Consider the following 23379-nt stretch of genomic DNA (forward strand, 5'->3'; position numbering starts at 1 on the left):
TCCCTTGCCGCCACCTCTCCTGACTTCTCCCTAAAATGCTCATAAGGACGGAATGAATAAACTGTAAACTAAAACCAACGGGCAACCTGTCATCAGAATCCAGAAGGAAGTTCCAACAGCTAAAAACCAAAAGGACTAAACTGAAAACATAAGTAGAGGGTCATTTACATGACTGTTCACCTGAAAACTAGAAATGGCTTTCTCTACTCCCAACCAATGCACCCTGGGTCAGAAATGAAAGTTCTGTATCAATTAGAAAATTGGACAGATGTCCTTCTGTTGCATGGCCTCTGCTTTATAACAACAGAATGATAATTATAACTAATAGTGAATACTTATAATACTCCAGATATTGTATTAAATATATTAACTCATTTAATTACTGCAATAATTGTGTAGGAGAGGTACTATTATTTCGGATTTCCAGATGAGGAAATAGAGGCATGGAGATGATCAATATCAGCTGTGTGTTTTGAACAAGTTAAGTAATGGAGCCAGGATTTGAATCCAGACTGTTGGGCTTCAGGGCTTCTAGTCCTAAAGACAAGGATAAACTGTTGTTGAAGCAGGATTCCTCTTTCTTATATCTTTCTTTCTAAAGACGATTGGTATTGCTCTTCCTACAAATATTCACCAACTCCCAGAAAACAAATAAGCAATAGGTGGCACATGTGTGGAAAATGTAGTTTTCTTAAGTGCTATAAGTTAGGGGGGATGATGGAAAGAACCCTGGAGGGAGTGACTGTTAAAGATTATAATTTAATGTATTTCCCTTCAGTGTTAGAAATCCAAACAGTAGCTGAGCGAAGGTTCCATTTTTAGTTCAGCATAGTCACAGCAGAGAAAAGTTACCTAAACATTGGATTAGGGTGGGGGATGGGCAAATCAAGTGCTATTCATTTGTTGGAATGAAAATGGAAATGGGCAAAGAGAGGGTCCAAAGGTAGTCCCTGTAATTCATTTCTTAGATCTGAGTAGACTTTCCCTTTTTTGGGGAAAAGAGTGAATTTATGGAATAGTTATTGTAGAATGAGAGGGAAATCATTTTAAAACTTAGCAACATTCAGACTTCTGCTATTGTTGCGTTATAAGAACAGAAGAAAAATTTAGGAAAGAAGTTTGTCCTCAATAGGATGCAGGAAAGACATATTGCTCATAAAGTAGATTAGAAAGCAATGGTGAATAGGCTGAGATAAAGGCACAGGATCAGATTAAAAGAGAGGTCAGGTGAGATAAAGAACTGAAGGCAACCTAAACATAGAGTATAATCAAATTAAAATGTTCATTGGGGAGTGTCAAGTACAGAATTGATCATTTGGCAAAACAATAATGATATGGAGGAAAAACTTGGGAAACCAGTGGAATTTTGGAAGATAAGAACAAACTGATGAAAATGATGTTGGAAAAGATAGATGTTAACAATAAGAAACTCGAGTTGAAAAATGGTGTGGGTTTATAGAGCCAAAGAATTCAATATGTGAAAGAGAAATCTACATATAGACACAGCCTAGCAAAAGCATTTGAGTAAAAAGGATAAAGAAAAAATCTACAAGGGGCTGGCCTGGTGGCATAGCTGTTAAGTTCACGTGCTCCACTTTGGTGGCCCGGGGTTCTCTGGTTCAGATCCCAGGTGTGGACCTATACACTACTTGTCAAGCCATGCTATGGTGGCATCCTACATATAAAGTACAGGGAGATGGTCATGGATGTTAGCTCAGGGCCAGACTTCCTCAGAAAAAAGAAGAGCATTGGCAGCAGATGTTAGCTCAGGGCTAATCTTCCTAACAACAACAAAAATTCTACAAGCATCCATAGGGAAAGTCCTTTATGTTGAAAGGACAAAAATCAATCAAGCTGTCCTCAGACTTCTAATTTCAGGGTCAAAAAAAAAGGTAGTGGAATAGTATCTAAGTTTTGGCAGATGAAGAATGTAACTCTGTAATCTTATAATCCAGCCAAACTATCTTTACAGATGTACCATGCTACCTGAGTTGTCACTATTGAAATATTTGCTATAACAACTTTCAAAAATTGTACTCCAAATTTATAAATCAAACCCTACCAGAATCAGCTCACATGCATTTGCCAGCAAAACTTTTAAATAGGATGTGAGTCCAAGCAAGAAGGATGTACAGTGCATTTCGATCTCACCTCAGTAGTCCTCTCAATAGGATAGTGTATATTTTGGTTATCTATTGCTGCATGACAAACATTCCAAAACTTAGTGGCTGAAAATCAAGAATTTTATTATCTTTCACATGGATCTGGGAGTTGACAGGTTGCAGCTGGCAGGCTCTCCGCTTGGGAGCACTCATTGTGTTGTCAGTTGACTGCTGAAAATGGGTTCATTTGAAAGCTTCTTAATCCCATGTTTGGCTCCTGGGCTGGCATGGTTGGAATAATTGGTGTTGGTTGAGCATCTTTCTATCCACATAGTCTGTCCACATAGTTAGCTTGGGTTTATTCACAGTATAGTAGACCCAGATGAAGCTGCAAGAATTCTTATGAAAAAAGTCCCAGAATATCATCTCTGGCATGCAGGTTGCTAAGGCCAGCCCAGATTCAAAGGGAGTGAAGGATAAGACTCCACCTCTGGATGAGAGAAGGGCATATGTGTACAAGGAAGGAAGAAAATTATGGCAAGTGTCCTGGAGTCACCCTTCTACAGTGTTCCTCACCGTGTACTTTGTTTCCAAATGTAGAAGGTTTCCAGTACTATACAGTATCATTGGTTAACACAAACACGCCTGTCAAAGAGTGTATTAAGTTTTATTAATAGGTAACTAGGCTATTTAAATGTTTTTTATTTAGAAATTGTGGGTTGAATTGTTACATAGATGTTTCAAGGATTTTAGTGACATTCTGAGAAATTACTTGGGATATTTTCATAAGCTGGAAATAGATTACTTTTTCCATTAAAAAAAACAGAAGACAGGGCTCCTCTAGGCAAAAATTTTCTGTCCAACATGTTTTTAGGAATGGATTCGATTCAGATAATGAGGGTTCCTGTAGTGAAAGGACAGAAAGATACTTAAATATACAACAGTTGCAAAGTGTGCCACCAAAATATTTGTTTCTTGAAAAAAAACTTTGCAAACTATCTTAAAGAAGAAACTAAGCAGTTTTCTAGCATTTATGATATGCTAATATTTTTGTTTAGAAGATATATTTCTTTGGTTAACAATGGTTACTTCTGGGGGGTTTTTCTGGGGAAATATTTTACAGTGATTTTATATTAACTTTTTAAAGAAATATACCTACCAAAAAATACATACAGTTTATACGTTCAGTTTAAAGAACAATGATAAAGAAACCATCTGTTTACCCAGCACTCCATTTATAAAATATATCATTATTAGCGACGTCACCAAGATGACGGGGTAGGAGACCGCAGCCTCCATCCCTCCGTAAAGATCACTGATTAGACAGTTGTCCACAAACAAAAACAGCTCTAGGAGAGCTCTGGAGTCCACTGAAGAAACTTCAGCAATGCAGTGGAACAAAATACTTGAGAATAACCCCACAAAAAAGAGAAGGAAGAGCAGCTTCGTTTTGCCTTGATGACCCCCATCCTCCAAGACGCATTCCTTGAAAGAGTTCCCCTTGCAGGGAAAGGAAGAGTGAGGTGAGCCACCAGCTTCAGGCCCCACTTCAGTCACCCTACCCAGAGACCAGCAAAGCTGGGACATATAAAGATGACTAGGAACAAGGAAGAAAAGCAAGGGCTACCCATATCCGCCACACAGTGGGAACAACCTCTGTTCCCAGTGACCAGCTCTGTGGATGACATCAGCAGCTTTCGCCCCTGAAGAAACCCAACAGCCAGCACAGCCAAGGAGGAGCCCCCTGCATATTTCACCAGTTTTTGCCCCAAGTTTTCCTGTTTGCTGAGCCAGCCCCCTGAGTCCCTCCCCACTCCCTGCTCCCATCTCCCCTCAGAAGCGTGGGACCCACACCAGCAGCCAGTGCAAGCCTCTGTGGTAGCAAGACACCAGCCTAGACCCCTAAAGCTGATCCTCACTGTTGTGTGTTCTCTTGGGGCCAGCCCCCACAGCTGTGCACTTGCATGCTGTTGGTCTGGTGCTCATCACTGGCCTCCATTGCTATGTGTGCACTGTGAAAAGATCTTACAGCCATGGAAGTATGTGCCAATACCCAAGGCCCCACAGCTGCTTGTGGTCCTGGATCTGGCCCTATCTCCTGTCACTGGCCTACACCACTCAGCTCATCTGTGGCTAGCCCCTGCAGCTGGACACCTGTATGCCTCAGGCCCAGCCTCTATCACTGGCCTCCCCTGCCATGTGCATGCTAGTGGAAAGAACATATAGCCATAGGAGGACACGCCAACAGCCGGGGCACCTGCAGCTGTGTGTGGACCTTGACCTGGCCCTGTCTCTGGTCACTGGCCTGCACCGCTGCACTCACCTGCGGTTAGTCCCTCCAGCTGTGTACTTGCATGCCCCTAGCCTGACTCCTTTCACTGGCTTCCCCTGCTTGGCACCAGTGACCAGAACCAGCAGTGATAGTAGTGCACACTGACAGCCAGGGCCCCCGCAGTTGCCAGTGCACCTGCTGGTGGCTCCAGCCCTTGCTGCTTGCTGTGGCTCCCACCACTACGTGTGTGTTTGCAATTGGCTCCTGCCACTACCCAGACAGCTGGCTCCCTGCAGCCGAGTATGTGTGTACCACTGGCTCCAGCCACTATTCCTGCCACCTTGGTCCCCAGCCTCTGAACCTAGAGTCACCACTGAGGACCTCAACAGCCTTTGCAGCCTCTGCAACCCCCCCACAGTACCCACCAAGCATCAATGCATTTCTTGAGCTGAAAGGGTGCCCACTCTCATCACTCCTATTAAACATGGTACTGGAATTCCTAGCCAGAGCAATGAGGCAAGAAAAAGAAATAAAAGGCATCCAAATGGGAAAGAGAAGTAAAGTTGTCTTTGTTTGCTGATGACATGGTCTTGTTTATAGAAAATCCTAAAGACTCCACCAGAAAACTATTATACCTAATAAACGAATTCAGTAAAGTTTCAGGATACAAAATTAACATAGAAAAATCAGTTGCATTTCTGCACACTAATAATGACCCATTGGAAAAAGAAAGAAAACAATCCCATATATAATAGAATAAAAACCAATAAAATACTTAAGAATAAATTTAACCAAGGAAGTAAATGATCTATATGCCAAAAACTAGAAGACATGGATGAAAGAAATTGAAGGAGACACAAATAAATGAAAAGATATCTCATGTTCAGGGATCAGAAGAGTTAATATTGTTAAAATGTCCATGCTACCGAAAGCCATCTATAGATTAAATGCAATCCTCTCTATCAAAATACCAATGGCATTTTTCGCAGAAATGGAAAAAGCAAACCTAAAATTTTGTGGAACCATAAAGAACTTCGAATAGCCAAGCAACCTTGAGAAAGGACAGAGCTAGAGACATCACACTTCCTGCCACATAGACCGATGGAATGGAATTGAGAGCCCAGAGAGAAACCCACACATGTGTGGTCAACTACTATTTAACAAGGGAGCCTAGAATACTCAATGGGGAAATGAAAGTGTCTTCAATAAATGGCGTTAGGACAACGGAATATCCACATACAAAAGAATGAATTTGGGCCCCTACCTTACACCACTAAAAATTAACTCAAAATGGAATAAAGACTGAAACATAAGACCTGAAACCATAAAATTCCCAGAAGAAAAGAGAGAAAAGCTCCTTTCAGAAAAGTTGTACCACTTTACACTTAAACCAGACATGTAAATACTTCAATATTTTTTCATCTACTTCATATTTTAACTTATTGCACTTAATTTTAAATGTGTATATATATTTAGGTATATACTAATTGTAATTGACAGGCTATAAAATTCCCATGGAGTAGCGCTTGGCGAAGGGACTCTTTACCTGCATGACAGGATGCATTCTTATAACCCTTAATGGGGACTGATCTAACATCTACCTCTAAAATAAAATCTTGGTGGCACTGGGGAACGTTCATTACTCAATGGAAAAGCCACAGTATTTCAATCAATCAGTGCAATCAATGTGTGAAATGTACATTTTGTGGAGTTATATGGAATGAATTTCAAAAAGGATTTATGCTCAAATATTACTTTTATTTTTATTTTATTTTTTATTATCAGATTTGGCACAGAGAATACATTTATTCAATTTTTCCTGATGGAAAGAGCATTAAGTTTTTGGCTTTTCCTTGTAAAGAAATCTAGGAAAGACAGTATGAAGAAGGAATTAGAAATCAAGGAAGGTTATTAAACAGGTTTGTGTCTTCTGGATTTCCATGCAGTCTAGATACAGAACGAATTAAACAGGAATTAAATAGTTTCTATGGCTCAAATCTAAAATTACAGATAAGTAGCTAATACATTTTTGTGTTAAGAGAATTCCTTCTCTTTGCTTTTTTCTTCATCCTTTTGGTAATGTGAATGTGGCCAGACACATTTTAGCCATAGTAGAAACCATCTCCCACTCTCTGTTTGGTTCTTTTACTCGGTCTTCAATAAGCTCAGATTTTCCCATCCTTAAATAACTCTTGCCTTCCCTTCCATCTTTCTTAGAACTGGAATCTCTAGAAAGCCTCACTCCTTCATCTTCACTTCCTCATGGCCTCTGACTTACTCATGCTGGTCTGGTTTCTGCTCTCTCAGCATTGCTGAACTACTCTTTAAGGTTGTTGATGACATCCTAGTGACCAAATCGAATGGCCATTTTCACTTTTTTATTTTAGTTTTTAAATTGTATGTATTTAAGCTGTACAACATGATTTGATATACATATACTAATGAAATGATTACTATAGTCAAGCTAATGAGCATATCTTCTCACAGTTACATGTGTGTGATGAGAGCACCTCAAATCTAAGCAAATTTCCAGTATTCACCTATAGTCATCTTACTGTCTTTTTTAACCTTAACTTTAATGCTTAGAACAAAATGGCATATGATCCAAATTTTACCATTTTGTTCTTGCAACATCTCCATTGCAGACTTCCCTAGAGAATCCTGTTTTTAGAACCTCCTTATGATTTAGTCTCTTTGGTGTTTCCATAATGGAAACTCTTAGGATAGGATCTATGACAAAGCACTCTTTATACCAGCTTATAAGCTCTAATAAGTAGTGTTACAGTAAGGCTTCAAAAATTATATCCTATCATGAATAAAATGTTTACCTGTCATTGGGTGACCTCAGTGTCTGATTTCTAAATGAGAAGATATTTATAAAATGGTCCCCTAGACCAATTTGTATTTGAGTTGAATAGTAGCCATAATAATTAATGAGCTCTTCCTCCCTCCCTCCCTTCCTCCCCCTCACCATACAACTCCCCTCATCCAGGTTTTTTTATTGTTTCAATATTTTGTTTATAAACACAGGAAGTGGGAGAGAGATCTTAAGTCATGCTCTGCCCTTAGTTAATAGGAATTATTTCCCCTTATTTTACAGTGTAAAAACTGGAGCCCTAAAGAAACTTTGCTGTTTAGTGCAAAATGTTCTTTGTCAGAGCCAGAAAAATAGCATTGATTGGTTATAACTACAAGCGGTAAACTTTTATAGGAATTTTGTAATTCTTGCTGAGTTTACAATTTTAATTCCCCAGAAGTTTTAGTCTTATTTTTAAAGAAACTTGTAATTTGTTGATCATAATCCTAAAAAATGTAATTTTATGTCGTAAGATGAACACATATACATTTACATGAGAGTAAACTATCCTCTAAACCAATATGCCCAGATGTAGTCTATGGAGAGGTATATTTTAGATATACATGCACTTATGAATACACTCACACATATATCTCAGAAGTTGTGCATGGTAATTTTTAGGGTGGCCTACTTCATTGCTACTGAAACTGTCAGTGGTCCAGAATTTAAGATTAAATGAAGGGTCGTTAAAACATAGCTGCAGTTGTCTTTCAAGGAAGACTTGGTTTATGCTAGAATCAATTTAGGTTTTAATAAGACATTTAGAGCATGAGGGTTGGGCATTATTTTGGTGGAATTTTAAATGTTTCTATAGGAAAACTTGCAAACCACATTAAGGCAGTTTAAAAATATATCACTTCATTAAAAAGTATCAAAATATAAGTATTAATCATCTTTAACATTTATCACCCACATATTTTGTCTGTTTTGTATTAGAATCAAACTGATTGGAAACGATTTCCAGAAGTTTCTTAATTCATTCCTTTTCTTCCGACTGAGTTCTATTCAAGCTACTGTCAGAAAAATGGTTACCTAATTTCTGCAAATGGTAAAGCAGAAAAGCTTTTTCACATCTGTTCTCAGTAACTCAGTCTCGAACTTCCCTAATGGATAAAGGAGTTATAGCTGTGTTAGAGCTTTGTAGCTGTAATTTTATCTATTTTTGATTAGCGACACAGTGAAAGGTAGAAAACAGTTCTAATTTTAAAAGAAAATCTTTTACATATCCCGGGACCATTGACATCTTTGTTTCTTGGGAAAGCATTCTCTGTAGCCTTTCCACAAAGTCCTTTTTTTTTTTTAGCATTTTCATTTTTGGTGCCTCATTTGGATATACCAGCTTAAACTGTTGAAAGCCAAGTGGGGTGCAGTACTCAAGCACAGTGCATGTTGAGAGCTTTGCGCTCCTTCCTTCAGCTTCAGTGTTCCTTCTACTCACTGTTAACAGACATTTTTAACTTTTACTGCAACTGCACTGATCCATTTAGCTCAAGTTTCAGCTCAGATCCTTGAGTCTGCCCTGCTAAGATCCTGAGAAGTTTGTCTTTTGTAACACAGGAACAGCTCACTGATATTCTTTATATAGTTTTTCTTGTCAAACTCCAGGTGATGTCTTTACTGAAATTATACTAGTTTGAATGCAAGTCTCCTCCTAGATAATCTGATTCAGTGATGATTCATTTTAAATCATTTCCATTACATCTTAAACTTTTTCATGTGATTCATAAACTTTTGGGGTCTCATATTTTCCTTTAACACGTAAGTTAAATAAAACTGATTAGAACATAGTAATATAACCATGATAATAAGCAATACTTGGGAAATACTACAGGTATGTATTGTGTGTATGTATGTGTGTGTACACGTGTAATAGCTTCCTTTGATTTTAGTTTATACTATATGAATAAGTCTCTATATTTTTTCCAGATAGTGAAATACCATTGTCAGTTGAAGGGAAACAAACCCATTTTATTAAACATTAGGATATTTGTAGGAAAAAAAACATAATTAACCATGTTCTGATTTATTTAACATCTGCTAATGACAGACAAAGATATTAGTATTCAAGAAAACAGAAAGATTGCAGACTTTTTGAAACCTCAGGACTGTAATGTCTGTAGTAATCAGTAGGTGTGTTGAACATGTTATTTAGAGTTCCTTGTCAAATAATTTTCCTCTAATTGAAATCCATTGCTGCTACTCGGGTAGGTGACAAAGATTCTACAGTGACCAAAACATTTATCTGGTCTTTAATTGTAGATAAAGACTATTTATTTTTGGCAAATATATATTTACTTTCCTTGTCCTGCAAGAATAACAAATACAATATGCCCTTGTTCATCCTTGTCTTATATCAAATCAATGATGGTCCCAGCCTCCATTTTATTAATTTAATAGTCTGGTCATTTAAATGAATGGCCTCTTCATAGGGTTTGTGGGAGTCCATGATTAAAGGGAAGAGTGTAACACTCACCTCCTCCTGTCTCTCCTCCCTCTCAGGAGATCACATTTATTATGCCACAAAGGTGATAAGAGAAAGTATAGCATAATGGTTAAGAGGGTAAGCCTTGGGACCAGACTGCCTGAGTTCAAATCCCAACTTGACCACTTGCTGGCTGTGTCATTTTAGGTTACCTTATTTCTCTGATCCTCGGGTTCCTCTTTGCAAAGTGGGACTAAAGATAGTATGTATTTCATAGGGATATTTTTAGCATGAAATGCCTTAACATTTGTAAAACACTTAGTGCTTGCACACAGCTAACACCTGCATGATGATGATGATTTAATAGTTTGGAAGAAACTCCTACATAGCACATTTCTGAAAGAAGAAAAAAGACTTGGAATATTCTTCCTTCTTTCTGTAATACAATTAATAACATTTTATTACCTCTGGTATTTGTGTCAACTGGTCTGAGGGGTACTTTTCTTGTCTTTCCCTTTTTTTTTTTAGAAGGAGCTAACATCTGTTGCCAATCTTCCTCTTTTTGCTTGAGGAAGATTGTCCCTGAGCTAACATCTGTGCCAGTCCTCCTCTACTTTATATGTGGGACATTGCCACAGCATGGCTTGGTGAGCAGTATGTAGGTCCTTGCCCGGGATCTGAACCTGCAAATTCCAGGCACCCAAAGTAGAGCGTGTGAACTTGACCACTGTGCCACCAGGCCAGCCCCTCTTTCCAATTTTTGAAGTGCCAACTCTGTATCCTAGTTAGGAAGAAGCTCCAAACTTGACAATAGTTTAAATTTTTTCAACTACAATTTTGTTTTCTTTTTTTGTCCAACTTTTAAGAATTTCTGCAAACTAAGTAGATTGTCTTTCACAACAGAACCTGTTAATTGAATGACTTGAGAGATTCTGTAGATAGAGTGAAGCAAGTTTCTGGAATATAACCACAGGAGAAATGAATCTGCTATAACATGAGTGATCCGCAACAGCTTGGCTTGAGATAAAGATAAGTGGTCCTTTGTCTGGGTGTGCACGTTCCTCTCGACGCAGGGACAGTTTGATCTCTGCTGCTTTCTTCTTGGGGAATCACCACAGACAGAAGCTAGGGGAGAGAGTCCAGGCAGAAAGAGGTTTGCTTCATTTCACAATTTGGAAGCTAGATTCTTAGCTCAATTGGGAAGGCAGTTGACTTTCATTTTGAAGTCCTCTCGCTCAGTGCCTTTTTCTTTATCCTCATCCAAAGTCCTTCCTCTCACCTGCCCACATGCTTTTCAGCAGAGCTTTATGCTCTAGACCGGCATGTAAGTCTTCACTTTGCACTGAATCACCTCTGAAGCTTAAAAAACATTCTAGGTTTTCTCTCCTGAAAGTTTCCTTCAAGAGTCAGCGTATGGCTAGGGAACCTATGTTTAAACAAACAAGCAAAAAGCTCCCTGGAGGATTCTGCTATCTGTGGCCTGTGAACTGGCTTTTGGAACCACAGGTCTAAACTTCTTCCAACTCCCACCTGGAAAGGAAATGTTTTCTTCCCTTGGGTTTTGCCATGGGCACATTGTTGATACTGAATTGGAAATGCTAAATGTGTTGCTTGACCCCAAGAAACTGAGACTTTGAATGCCTTAACCCCAGGGAATAATTAACGTGAAAAATATAGATTGTAGGCCAAGCCCATTGGGGAGCTAATGTGGCCCAAGGGAACCCTAATATTGTGAGGGACTGGGTGGGGAGGTTGATGCCTTTCTTCAGCCTAGCATTTACTTATTAATTTGTTTGTTCAGCCGCCATTTAAATGATTATGAGATCAAAGACATTTTGCTGGGCACAAGGGATCCAAAGAGTATAGTGGAAAGAGTACAGGTTTCAGAATCTGCCAGATGTTGGTTTGAATCACTGCCGAGCTATGTGATTTTGAGCTATTTACTTAACTTCTCTAAACCTATTTCCTCACTGACAAAATGGAAATAATGCTTACCTTGTGGGTTGTTGTAGGGATTAGAAATAACACGTGTGAGGTACCTCATATGGTGCTATAATTTATTTAGCATTTATGTCCCAGGTATAGTATCTGGAACTTTACATACATTTTCTTTACCCTTCACAGCAATGATGAGATGGGTACCATTGATATCAGTTTAGAAATGAGGAAACTAAGCTTTAGAAAAAGAAGGTAACTGGTCCAAGGTCACCAGCTTATAAAAGGAAGAGCTCTGCTTTGAATTTAGGGCTGGCTGACCCCCAAACCCATGCTCTAAACATGTATCCTAGATGCTTGCCCAGTCTAGTGTCACATGACTGCTCCCACCCCTCTAGGCAAGACCTGGGAGTGACCTAGCCATGGGCTGGCCAGGCATCCATGATTCTGTGGTTTAACTCATAGGGGAAGCAATTCATGTTGAATTCTTCTCTTGAAAATATGCAATTAAGGCAAAAGAGACTGAGGCTGTTATAAGGGGAAGGTAAGCTGAAAGATCAGTGGGTTTACTCAGGGCCAGGGTCTCCTTCATAAACCATGCGTAAGCTAAAGTTGAGGGCAGAAGCTATGTGGGAGCCCAGGAAGAGCAAGAGAGTTCGTTCTCTGATGGATGACAAAGACCGTACGGCTTTGGTTCCTGACCACATTGAGTGTTTAAATCTAGTCCATATATCTTTGCTTTAACTCCCCTTATTCATCAAGTTTGAGTGACTATTGGTAACGTGATTTCTGGAAAGACTTCAACCATGAATCTATGGCACATGTTGGCATTAAATTGTAGCTATTTGTAATTATTCACAAACTAATAGTCATCATACATAAGCAAACACAAAATTACAACAGAAGAGGGTAAATTTTTTAATGAGAGAGATCCAAAGTTCTACAAGGTTGCAGAGAGGGGAATGCATTTATGGTCCTTCATGGAACATTCATCCCCTCACATCCTGTGTTGACTGTCTACGTCAGGCCTGCCGCTTAGGTGAGCTGCAATGTTGGACTGATAACCCATGCTCTGACATAGCTAACACATTGAAACCATTACTAACTTTCTTTTCACTTGTAGGTGTGTCCTCAAGTTCCATAGAAATTGTGTTGAATCCAAATTAAATAAATGCTTGCCATATGACGATAGTCCTAAATATCATTTCTTGGACTTTTTTTTTCATTTAGTTAATGGTTATTGATTGAAGACCAAGAAGAAGGGATTAAATCCTTTTATTCTAATGGAATTATCTTAAAAGGAACCCTCTGTTATAGTATGAAGTCAGCTATGGAGGAACTTGAAATACTTCTCTGGTTATCCCATTGCTCCTAATCAAATGAAATGAGTTGTATCATTTTCTCTGCAAAACCTGATGTTTTTCTGACTTAATTTAGGAATGCCAAATGAGCCTGATAGTTTACTGCAAATTTTATTTATTCTGAGTCAATTTAGGGTGCGTGACTGCACAACGTTCTGGCAGAACAGTTTGAGTACTTAAATTTTTTCATGATACTCAGTTAGATGAGAATGTGTATAAAGTGCTTACAGTGCATGGTACATATTAGGAATGTCCACCGTCGCATTAACCCTATGTAGAAAACTTTCTAGATTGCATGTTGCTAAAAGGTAAGAAAAAGAATAAGCCGTGAATCGATGAAGTGTCAATTTACAGAAAGTCTAGGTTACAGCTAAGTTGTTATTTATGCAGTTCATAAAGGGGTTTCACAGTTATTATGAGGCCAATGACTTTTCCCATAGAACTAGGTTAGAGTAATATTAGTTGTCTTCTAGTGTGTTTGTAACTCTATAACTATGTCCTTATCCAATGACCTTGAAAGCTATAAAAATACATAAGAGAGAGAGAGACATTGAGAACTGGTTCCAAGTCCGGTTCTGCTAATCGGCTGTTGGAACTTGGGTAGGTCGCTCTAGTTCCTCTGTGCCTCGCTTGCTGCTGATCTAAACCATACAGCAGAGCTGGACTAGAGCAGAGACAATGAGTGTCTGGTATACTCGCTGTCTCTCCCCCTCCTCAATATGGCCAACTCGATCAGAACCCTTTGTCAGGAATCACCATCTAACTATCAGCTGTCGTACTTGATATTAAGTCTGTGCACTCCCTGGACCAGAAGATAGTGAAGATCATTTTTAGTTTTACAACTCTATTCTTATAAATGAGACCCCCCCAAAAAGGATCTGTTCTTTGCAGGTAGTTGATGTTAACTTCCCTATAATAAAATGGCAAACCTGGGTTTGTGAATAATGTTTTTTTCCCCTAACTCACTGTTTGAATAGCAAATTTATCTTACTTTGCTTCTCTTTTTGCCCTCCTTTACCCTCAAACATCTTTTTAACAGCAATGTAATTACATTTTTCCCTGTATTGCGCTTGCGCCTTGCTACCTACTGTTTAGTCCACTACAGAACTCACCTTAGCTAGAAAGGAAAAAAAAAAAGGCCTCCAATTGGGATTAAAAGAAAGTATTTAAGAAGTTAGAGCCCCAAAACTCTCTTGTACATTTTTTAAAAAATCAGAGCTATTCTTACAGTAAAAGTGAATTATTGCCCCCTTGTGGTAGAATTGTGTATTTATTTTCTCACACCAGCGAAATTGTGGAAAGTTTTAGTCTCCATGACTCTGAAACTCTTTGTCTTTACAATAAACCTAAAGTATTTATGAAAATATCTTTAGTTTTGAAAGCATCTCTCCTTGTTTGTTTATTCTCTGACTTAAACTCCATAGAATATTGCCTTTGGACTGATTTTCCTTTTTTTTCTGGTTTGAGGTACCAGGTGTCTAAGAGCTTAAGCTAAACAAATCAACTGGAGAGACCAACGTTACGTGGAACAAACCCAGATCTCGTTTGAATTACTTTTCTGTAATTCTTATCACTTTAAATGAGTTGGCAGGTAGGAGCTTGGGAAATAGCTCATTGCCCTTTTAGAAGTCGCATTATACACCTGAAGAAGAATGATTTTCCTCAGAGATATAAAATGAGGAAATTTTGAAATACCACGTACAGGAACTCTCAGTGATGACATGATTCATAAAGGCTCAGGTGATCTTCAGGACTAGCTTTTCTTCCATTTTCATCATTTTGAACATGAAACAAGATTTTAAAACCAAACGGGACTTCCTTTCAGCAAAATAGGTAACAGACTTCACGCTTAATAAAATGCCTTACATAAGAAGAATTGAGAAGTCTTAAAGGAAGCTGTTTCATATTCTTTTGACAATTAAAAATATGGCAAACTTTGACAAATAGAACAGTATCCCAAAATCAGAATTTGGCTTGTTGAATTAGTTTTTTACAAATTAGCATAAATATTCTTAGGTAGTAAGTATTCTGAATTCTGAATGATTTTCATGTTTGTATGTTTAACGGAGTACATTTGTCAGTTATTTTTGATTTTGAATGCTTGTCACTCTCCACCAATAGGCTTGTAAGACGAACAACTATTTGTAACTTATCTTCAGATTGTATATAGATTTTTGAAGCACACACCCTCTTTTTTTTTTGTTGAGGTCACATTGGTTCATAATATTATATAAATTTCAGGTGTACATCATTATACTTCAACTTCTGTGTAGACTGCATCATGTTCACCACCAAAAGTCTAGTTTCCATCCATCACCATAAGCTTGTGCCCCTTTACCCCTTTGGCTCCGCCTCCACCTCCTTCCCCTCTGGTAACCACCAGTCTGTTCTCCATACCCAGCATGTGCTCTTTTATAAAGATGAAATGACTAAGTAACCACTTGGAAGTTTTTCAAGTTATAACTTGAAATTCAAGATGCCCAGTAAGGTCCCCTTAGTAGGTGGTTTATTATTTTTCAACACTTTAAAAGTTATTGGTTTGTCTCGAGATTAATTTTTTCTCAAAGAAAATTTGATCACAGTCAGGAAACAACCATTGAAGGATTTCCCAGTCCTTTCCAAAGACATCTATCTATTGGTGAAATGTTTTTAGTGGAAAGAGTATTATATCTAAAAAAATAATTTGAACTTTGCACTATAAATAAGGAGCCAAAATTGATCCATTTGCTTTACTCATTCTAACTAACTCTGTACTCTGACTCTCAGCTTATGTAAATAAATAACCATCAATATGTTATTCTGAACTGTTATGTACAATGGGGAGATTTTTATCTTAGACTATGTAGGATATGCTATGGTGGATCCCTTAGCGCTCATCATATTTGTCCACTGGGACTCCTTTCTAGATTAAAGAAGCTTCATGAGCTAATCCATTCTTAACGTCTGAAGTGTTTAGGTAGTTTAGCAGTTCTTAAGCTTTTATATCTTAGATCCAATTATGATTGACTGTGCCACTAAAGGATCTGCTTACCACCACACTGGGAATGCTTTTGTATTACAGGTGTTTTCTTATACCTATTTATGATAAGTTTTAGGGACATGCAATTATTATTGGGAATAAATTTAATTGCTGTGGCCTTAAAATACAAAATACTTTATTGCTTCAGTAATCATAAAAAGAAGAAGTCATGAAAAATTGTAGTAGGGCATTTAGGTAATTTACAGATTTTTTCAGAATTATAGTAAACATCTCTATGCATAAATCTCTGTCCAAGTTTAGATTATTTTCCTAGGATAGATTCCTAGATCTGAGTCAAAAGTTAGGAATATTTTTAATGCTTTTGTACACATTGCCAGATGGCTTTTCAGAAAGGCTGTATCAATGTTATGCTCTCATAATGCATCCTGATGTCTGTCTTACCACGTTCTCACTAGCTTTAGATATTTTCTCTTTTAAGAATCTTTGTAACAGCAACTCATTTTATTTGGCAGTTTTAATTGTAAGTGAGATTTGATTGTTTAATATATTTATTAACTGTTTTTATTTCCATTATGAATTGTATTTAGGTCTTTTGTCTATATGAGCTTTTAAAATGTTTTAGGAACCAGCTGGCATTTTTTCAGAGAATCATCCATCACTCTTAAATAAATCAATCTCTGTTGCTACTCATTCTTGGGCAAACTCAAGTTGCCCATATGAAAAAAAGAAATAGTCCCGTTGCTATTCATTGTCTACAAGTGAATCTTTGTGACTTTAGATGTGGAAGCGATCTTTTTGTGTTCTGCCTCCAGCATGTCCTCTGAAGTATGGCAAGATTCATCGGGTTGGTGATTACATGGGCTTCTTGTCCCTCAGATTTAGCTGTTTTAAGGATGACTGAGTCTCTCTGAGGTGATCCCCAAGTCTCCGTGGTGAATTTCATAAATACAGTGAAGCCCAGGTTTCAACTTAGCATCACAAACTTACCATTAAAATTCAATAGAAATTGGTCTTGGTTTCAGGTGATTCCCTTTGTCATCATAATTGTGGTTATAACAATGGTAACTACAGTTAATTACATCTGTCATAATTGTGGCTTGTTTTCCCCAGTGTGTGTGGAGGGAGAGGAGGACAGAGAGAGAGAGAAGCTTTTATCTTTTGTGATAGTCACAGCTACTGCATTTTTTTCTTCAATTTCCTTTCATTGTATTTGTCATTAGAAAGTCTTCCTCAAAACTCTTAGTAATCATTATGAAAACCCTAGACAACCTTTGTAACTTAATGATGGATGTACAAGAACCATTGTTCCAATGATGAAAAGACTCTTACCTAAACCTAGTAACGGTAGAAACCATTTGAAGACCTTCCTTGAATTTGGGAACTTGTGAAAGAATGAAATTCACGTCTGACTGGCTGTGGAGTCAGTATTTTCACAGCTTCATGTAATTTGTGAGTCTGCCTGATATCTTAGTTCAAAATAATCTCTCCTATTTCTAAGTCTAATAGCAGTAATCTACAGCTGCATGTTAGGAGTATTTCCGTAAGGGACTGTTCACCTTTCTCTGTAGAAGAGTTGATAGGTTATCCTGTTGGACCATTTCCACATGTGTGCAAGTCAATGTAATTATGTTGGTCAGAGTGTGGCTTTGATAGTATCTTTCTGACTTTGTTCATTTCGATGATAATCTTGTCTTGCTAGTGATATTTTACACGGCTTTCACCCTAGGAACACAACGTTTTCATACAGTGTTTCATAACTTTCTAGTGAAAGTTGATTGTAGCATCTTCAGTCTATAAATGTAAAAACAGAGTCATGAGTATAATGTCTTACTAGACATCTGAGTTATAAGATTGTGCCTACCTACCAGCTTTCCTTCCTCCCTGAGGAGGCCTTTCTCTATTAAACTGCATTGCTTTCCTTAACAACAGTAGTATCTGGGCCAGTTGTCATCTTGCATCTGTAGAACAATGCTGAAAAGATTTGCTCTGTAGATCAGATTCACTCAATAGTGATTTGTCATAGCTGCTGCATTCTTAAAGCATGCAGGACAAAGATATGCAGAATTTGTCATTAAACTCAAATCTTTTCTGCTGATCTTGGGCACTATATTTTCCAAGTCTTGTGAACTAAAAAGTAAGAAAGTTAAATCGATGAGTTGAATTACTCTTTGGGTGGCTGGCATCATACTTGCGTTTAAATGCTTCCTGTACAGGGTGAAAGTTTGGAAGTCATTCTCCAAGTCTAATCTCATATCCACAGATGTAAAGAGGTTAAGTGGAAATGTAAATTAGCATGCTTGTATGTCCAATATAACTTCTTTTCAAATACATAGACAAAAACAGATTTTTTTGTTAGCTTTAATCCTTATGATTAATTTCCTATGTTTGAAAAATCTTAGAGTTGAGAAGAAAGTATGTACAAGATCCTTTTTATACCTTCTCTTAGGTTATGTTTTAATATTCTTTTATTACTTTGAGTTGGGCTTAAAGTCAAAAAAACCTACTGTGGACCACAAAATATTTTCAGTTAATTTAGGCCTATCCGTGGTCAAATCTTGGCTAACCATCTTAATTCTTTGGTATTTGCAATATATCCTACATGAGAAATGGGGCTGACCAAAACCAAAACCAAGCAATGAACCAATAGCATAGAGATGTCATTCAAAAGAGACTTCTGAGGAAAATTTTTAGGGTTGTAATTAGGTCTCCCAAAACATCTTTAGTTGGAACCAGTACCATGTAACTTATTGCCGATGGGATAATCATACAATTTGAAAACTTATTTCATATAAAATAAGTTTGCAGAAGCATTACTGAATTTTTGGCCACAATATGAACTACTTTATGTAAATATTTAATAACTTCCCTATCACACAATATTATCAGCCAGCAAACCCAAAGACTCTTTGATACTGACAGTTATATCAGAATAATAGGTAAATGACATAAAATTGACCCTTTTAAAATGAGTTTCCATTCATTTAGCGTGGATTTGCTGTTAGAGTAACGTACATTTAACTTTCAACTACATAATTTGTATGAAGAATTGAGGCTGTGAATGTGAAAAGCTTTCTTTAAGTAACATATATCCAGTATATGTTTTATCTTAACATATTTTAAAATTTATTAATATTAGCATTATTTTTCCATTCACTTAAGTTCCATTTGCTCTTAAACTTCAGGCTTTAAATAAATTAAACATAAACTAAATTAATTTTTACAATGTGGTCAGTAATGAATTTTTTTAACTAAGGAACTTTCGTTTGTTTAAAGAAAATATAGAACTAAGAACTTTCTTCATAAAACTTTATAATTGAAGCTTCTTTTTAAACATGCTATTTTATGTTAAGTATTTCATTCCTCTTCCCTCATTATATGTGTCTCATCATTAGATATAATGTTGCTGAGTAGTTGTAACTTTACAGCTTCTTTGATTAATGATGGCTTGGACTAACGTTTCACTGAGTAAGATTATACCTATGTTTAAAGATGGCAAAATGCCATTATAACATTAATGCCAGAATTTAACAAGAACCAGAAGTTAACTTAAAGGGCCTTCATAATTTAATATGAGGGCATGATCACATTGTGATTATTTCACTGTAGTGTCCTATTAAAAATGTTATTTTTTATATTTTTTCTTGTGATAGTTTTACCCCTCAAACATTTCTTGAACATCAGCTGTGTGCCAACCATGTGCTACAGTCTTGAGTGAGACTGTTTTCCACCTCAAACAAAATGGATACTTCCTGATGAGAAAGAGTGGAAACGGGGAACACCTCCCTTATTTAGAAATCTCATAGTCTCTCTTAATCTAGTATACCCTGGTTTCCAAAGCCATTTATCTGTTTCTTTTTCATTTCTTATATCAGCCACTTTCTCCATCGTCTGGATTGAAAAGCTGGCCATCTATGTCTCTGTAATGAAAGGGTCTTGGATGTTGAGTTTCTTAGGTATGGGGGAGGCTGGAAAGCATGGATTAGCACTGAATGTTCTATTTGTCGTATTGATTACTACAGTGTCTAATAGCTATACCTCACAGGAAGAGAAAACTGAAGTTTTGTAGAACTACATGATAAATTCGGAAGAAGGGCAGGTAGGAGAGGAAGAATAGGATTTGAAATTTCTAGTCTGGGGGAGAACCTTCCCGTACTGAAGGTGTATGGTGATGACTGACTTTCTGTAAAATGTAGGTGACCTTTAAAGCTCTTTTCAATTCTAAAAATCCCATGATTCCTATGTGTTTAGAACTCAGAGAGAGCAATGGACCTAAAGCAAATGCCTATGTTCCTTATTCTCATTTTCTCACAATCTTATATATACATGCTTGCAAAGAAACATTGAGACCTTATAAAAACTATAAATCATAACCACAAGATGGAAGAAGTAAAGTATAGCAGAGGCAAAGGGAAAACTATCTAAAATCTGATAGAGGAAAACCTCACCCGTTTAGCCCGTGGTCTGGGCTTCCTAGTGTGTAAGGCAAAGAGGAGAAATAACGTGGTTTGATTTCCTGGCAGTAAGACACATACCACCAGTTCTTCAGAAACAAGCATTTTTCTCACTCTCAATTAATAATAAGAACAACTTGTCTGGGGGATTTGTATAAGAAGCCATAAGCCACATAATGAATGAAGTCCTCGTGAATTTTTGTAGAAAGTAAAGAAGTATTCCACATATGTCATTTCGTATATTGGTCTTTGGAGAACATGGGGGGAATAATGTTAAAAGCAAGACATTTTTTTCTCCCATGGGGCAGGGAGAGGGGAGTTTGAAACTTCTGGTATATTTACTGTAGATAAATGCTTATTTTCTTTCGACCCACTGACATGTGGAGCAGTAGAAAGATGTAAAGATGTCTAGTAAAGGGTAGCATTGTTAAAAGTCGGAGGGGATAAATGGAATTTTTGTGGCAGGATGATATTTGCAAGACTGATCAGGCCGCTGGGAGGTTTTTAAATATGCCAGTTCCCTATAACAGGAAGATCAGTCTCTGCTTTAGACAGCATATCCAATTTAGTAAATTATTATTATTCCGTCAAAATTAATGTGAACAATTTTCTCTTTGAGGCTGCTTTTTCCATAGGTGATGTTTTCCAGATGGGCTTTGTGTAAAACTCTTAATGTTTTGTGTTTTCTTTGCTAGAGAAAGAGCCTTTTCTGACATGTCTTCATTTCTTTCTCTTTCCCTGTTGTAGGGAAGAGGGCACCCAAGGCAAAGGAGAAGAAGAACAAGAAAAAGAAGAGGAAGCTGATAGAAAGAGCCCAGGAGCAACACAGCGTCTTCCTAGCTACAGACAGGGCTAATCAGTAAGATAAAAGACACAGAGGGTGGATTTGGGTGTGGGGGGGTGTTTTTGCAAAAGTGCACAAAGCTGCTCTCCACTTCCAGACACTGGTGTGTGGCATTTGTGCTGCTCGGACCAGTCACTGTTCCCAGTAACATTGTGAAAGGAGGAGCCACAAGCGTGGTCTCTGTTATTTATGCTTTGATTTGCATCTGGAGACTGGTGGCAGGAGTTCCTGACCTGAATCAGTGGAAGCAGGAGGAAGCGTACAGCATGTGACTTGGCTCGATGTGCGCCGAGAGGTCCTGGCACCACAGAGAGGCAAGAGGTGCGAGGCTGCAGAGCACCACTGGAGAACAGACTCATGCATCTTTATGGGAAAGAAGAAGCTCAGCAGGCAAAGCGCTCTTCACTTGTGCCCTTTATTTCTCACATTGTGCATTTTCCAGGATAAATCTATGTGGATATCTACTTAGTGTTACCACCTGTCATTCTCAGCATCTGTCACCTTCACACTGTTGTGTGATGAAACTGCTTTTAGCTGGGGATATGCTACAGGAATTCCTGCTCAGTTTCACAGCAGCTCTAACGTGTACATATTCTGCTGGGGCTACATATAAACCTCTTATTTACTGTATATTTATGCTTTCTTATGTGTAACGTCATACCTGATTAATATTATGTCACTTTGTTTCTAGTGGTTCCTAACCATTGTCCAGTAAATGACTGTTCTAGTTTTGCAAGTTGACAAATATTTTCTTGCCCCCTGAAACTTAACTTTTCTTTTCTTTGTGGGCTTATTTCTCATTGTAAGGATAGGATAAGCTAGTTTGTACATAGGGTCAGATGACTGGTGTCAAAGAATCTGAATATCAGCAGACCTCCCCCACTCCATGTCAGCTCGCACAGATAAAGCAACATGTGGCATCTGGCAGTCAGAAGCCAAAACTCCCTTAGAATCGAAGATGTGATGACTTTGTGACGCCTAAAAACATGAGGAATTATGTGTGGCCACTTGTAGTACTCATCATGCAATTTCAGAGGCCAGCTAGAGGGTTTTTCAAATTCTTATTTCAAACTTCAATTTATATATATATTTTTTGTCTTTAAAGCTGTCTCTGACTTACAATGACAGGGAGTACTTACCTATATCCTTAGGTCACTGTAGCAGTTACCATCGTCAGACCATGCATAGAATTCGAGGAGAAAACAGGATGAATTCCTCCAACTGCTGGTCAGATCTTAACAGATCTCCTTTGAGTCAGAATCTATTTCATATCCAAGACTGAGAGAGGAAACTACGGAGCCTTTTAAGGACACGTAGAGTAGTTTCAACACCATCCTTGTCCACTTGGGGGAATCAGTTCTTAGAGGGTTTTGAATTGGCTTCTTCTGAAAGCATCATTATCTTCCTGGCTGATCCAGAAGAGAATCAGAACAAAAAGAAATGGTTACAGATTTTTGAGGAAAAAAAACAAAGCAAGGTAAAGCCTTTTTCTCACCTTGCATTGGCAAAACTACCTCTTTAGCACTTTTGTTTAACTTTTGAGTCAGAAGCATCTTACCAATAAGTATAAATGTCATATACATCATTATGAAAATATTGCTATAAGATAATAAGCCATATATGAATGTTGTATACAACTTTGGGGTTTGCGTTTAATCCTAAAGTGATCATCTTCTTTCATGTCTATTTACATTATATTCCTCTTTACTAAGTGGGGAGGGGGCTCCTTTATATAGTGCTTCATCATTAATAAGTCAATACCTGTTCTGTTTCTGGGATGTTCTTTTCATGCATTAAAAAACTTCAAAATTATTTTTTGTGGAAATTCTTTTCTTTGGATATACATTTAGGAAAAAATACTATAACAACTCTACCCTCAAATAATGGTCCTTAAAAAAAAAAAGCAGAAAAATACCCTTAAAACCTATGTTGGTAAGTACATCTGGGACACTAACTAGTTTAGCTGTAAATTACACTCTATAGTGTGGTGGGTATGAATGGGGATTTCAGAGCCAGACTGCTGGAGTCACATTCTAGACTATCTTTCTAGGTCTATTTCCTCATCTGTGAAATGGAGATAACAATATTTTCTACCTAAAGGGCTGTTTTAAGGACCAAATTAAGTAAAATATATATAGGGTTGTGTTTTAAGGAT

General features: G+C 37.6%; 1 protein-coding gene across 1 annotated transcript in view; it reads left to right on the forward strand.

The window, feature by feature from the left end:
* Window positions 1-21243, forward strand: part of RSPO2 (R-spondin 2) — a 146417-nt gene extending 125174 nt beyond the window's left edge. Inside the window, exon 6 of the mRNA XM_046642659.1 lies at window positions 21128-21243. Within this exon, the coding sequence (XP_046498615.1) occupies window positions 21128-21243 (116 nt within the window). The remainder of the gene's footprint in view (window positions 1-21127) is intronic.
* The last annotated feature ends 2136 nt before the right edge of the window (window positions 21244-23379 follow it).

This window comes from Equus quagga, chromosome 16 (genome assembly GCF_021613505.1).
Source record: "Equus quagga isolate Etosha38 chromosome 16, UCLA_HA_Equagga_1.0, whole genome shotgun sequence".
NCBI lineage: Eukaryota > Metazoa > Chordata > Mammalia > Perissodactyla > Equidae > Equus > Equus quagga.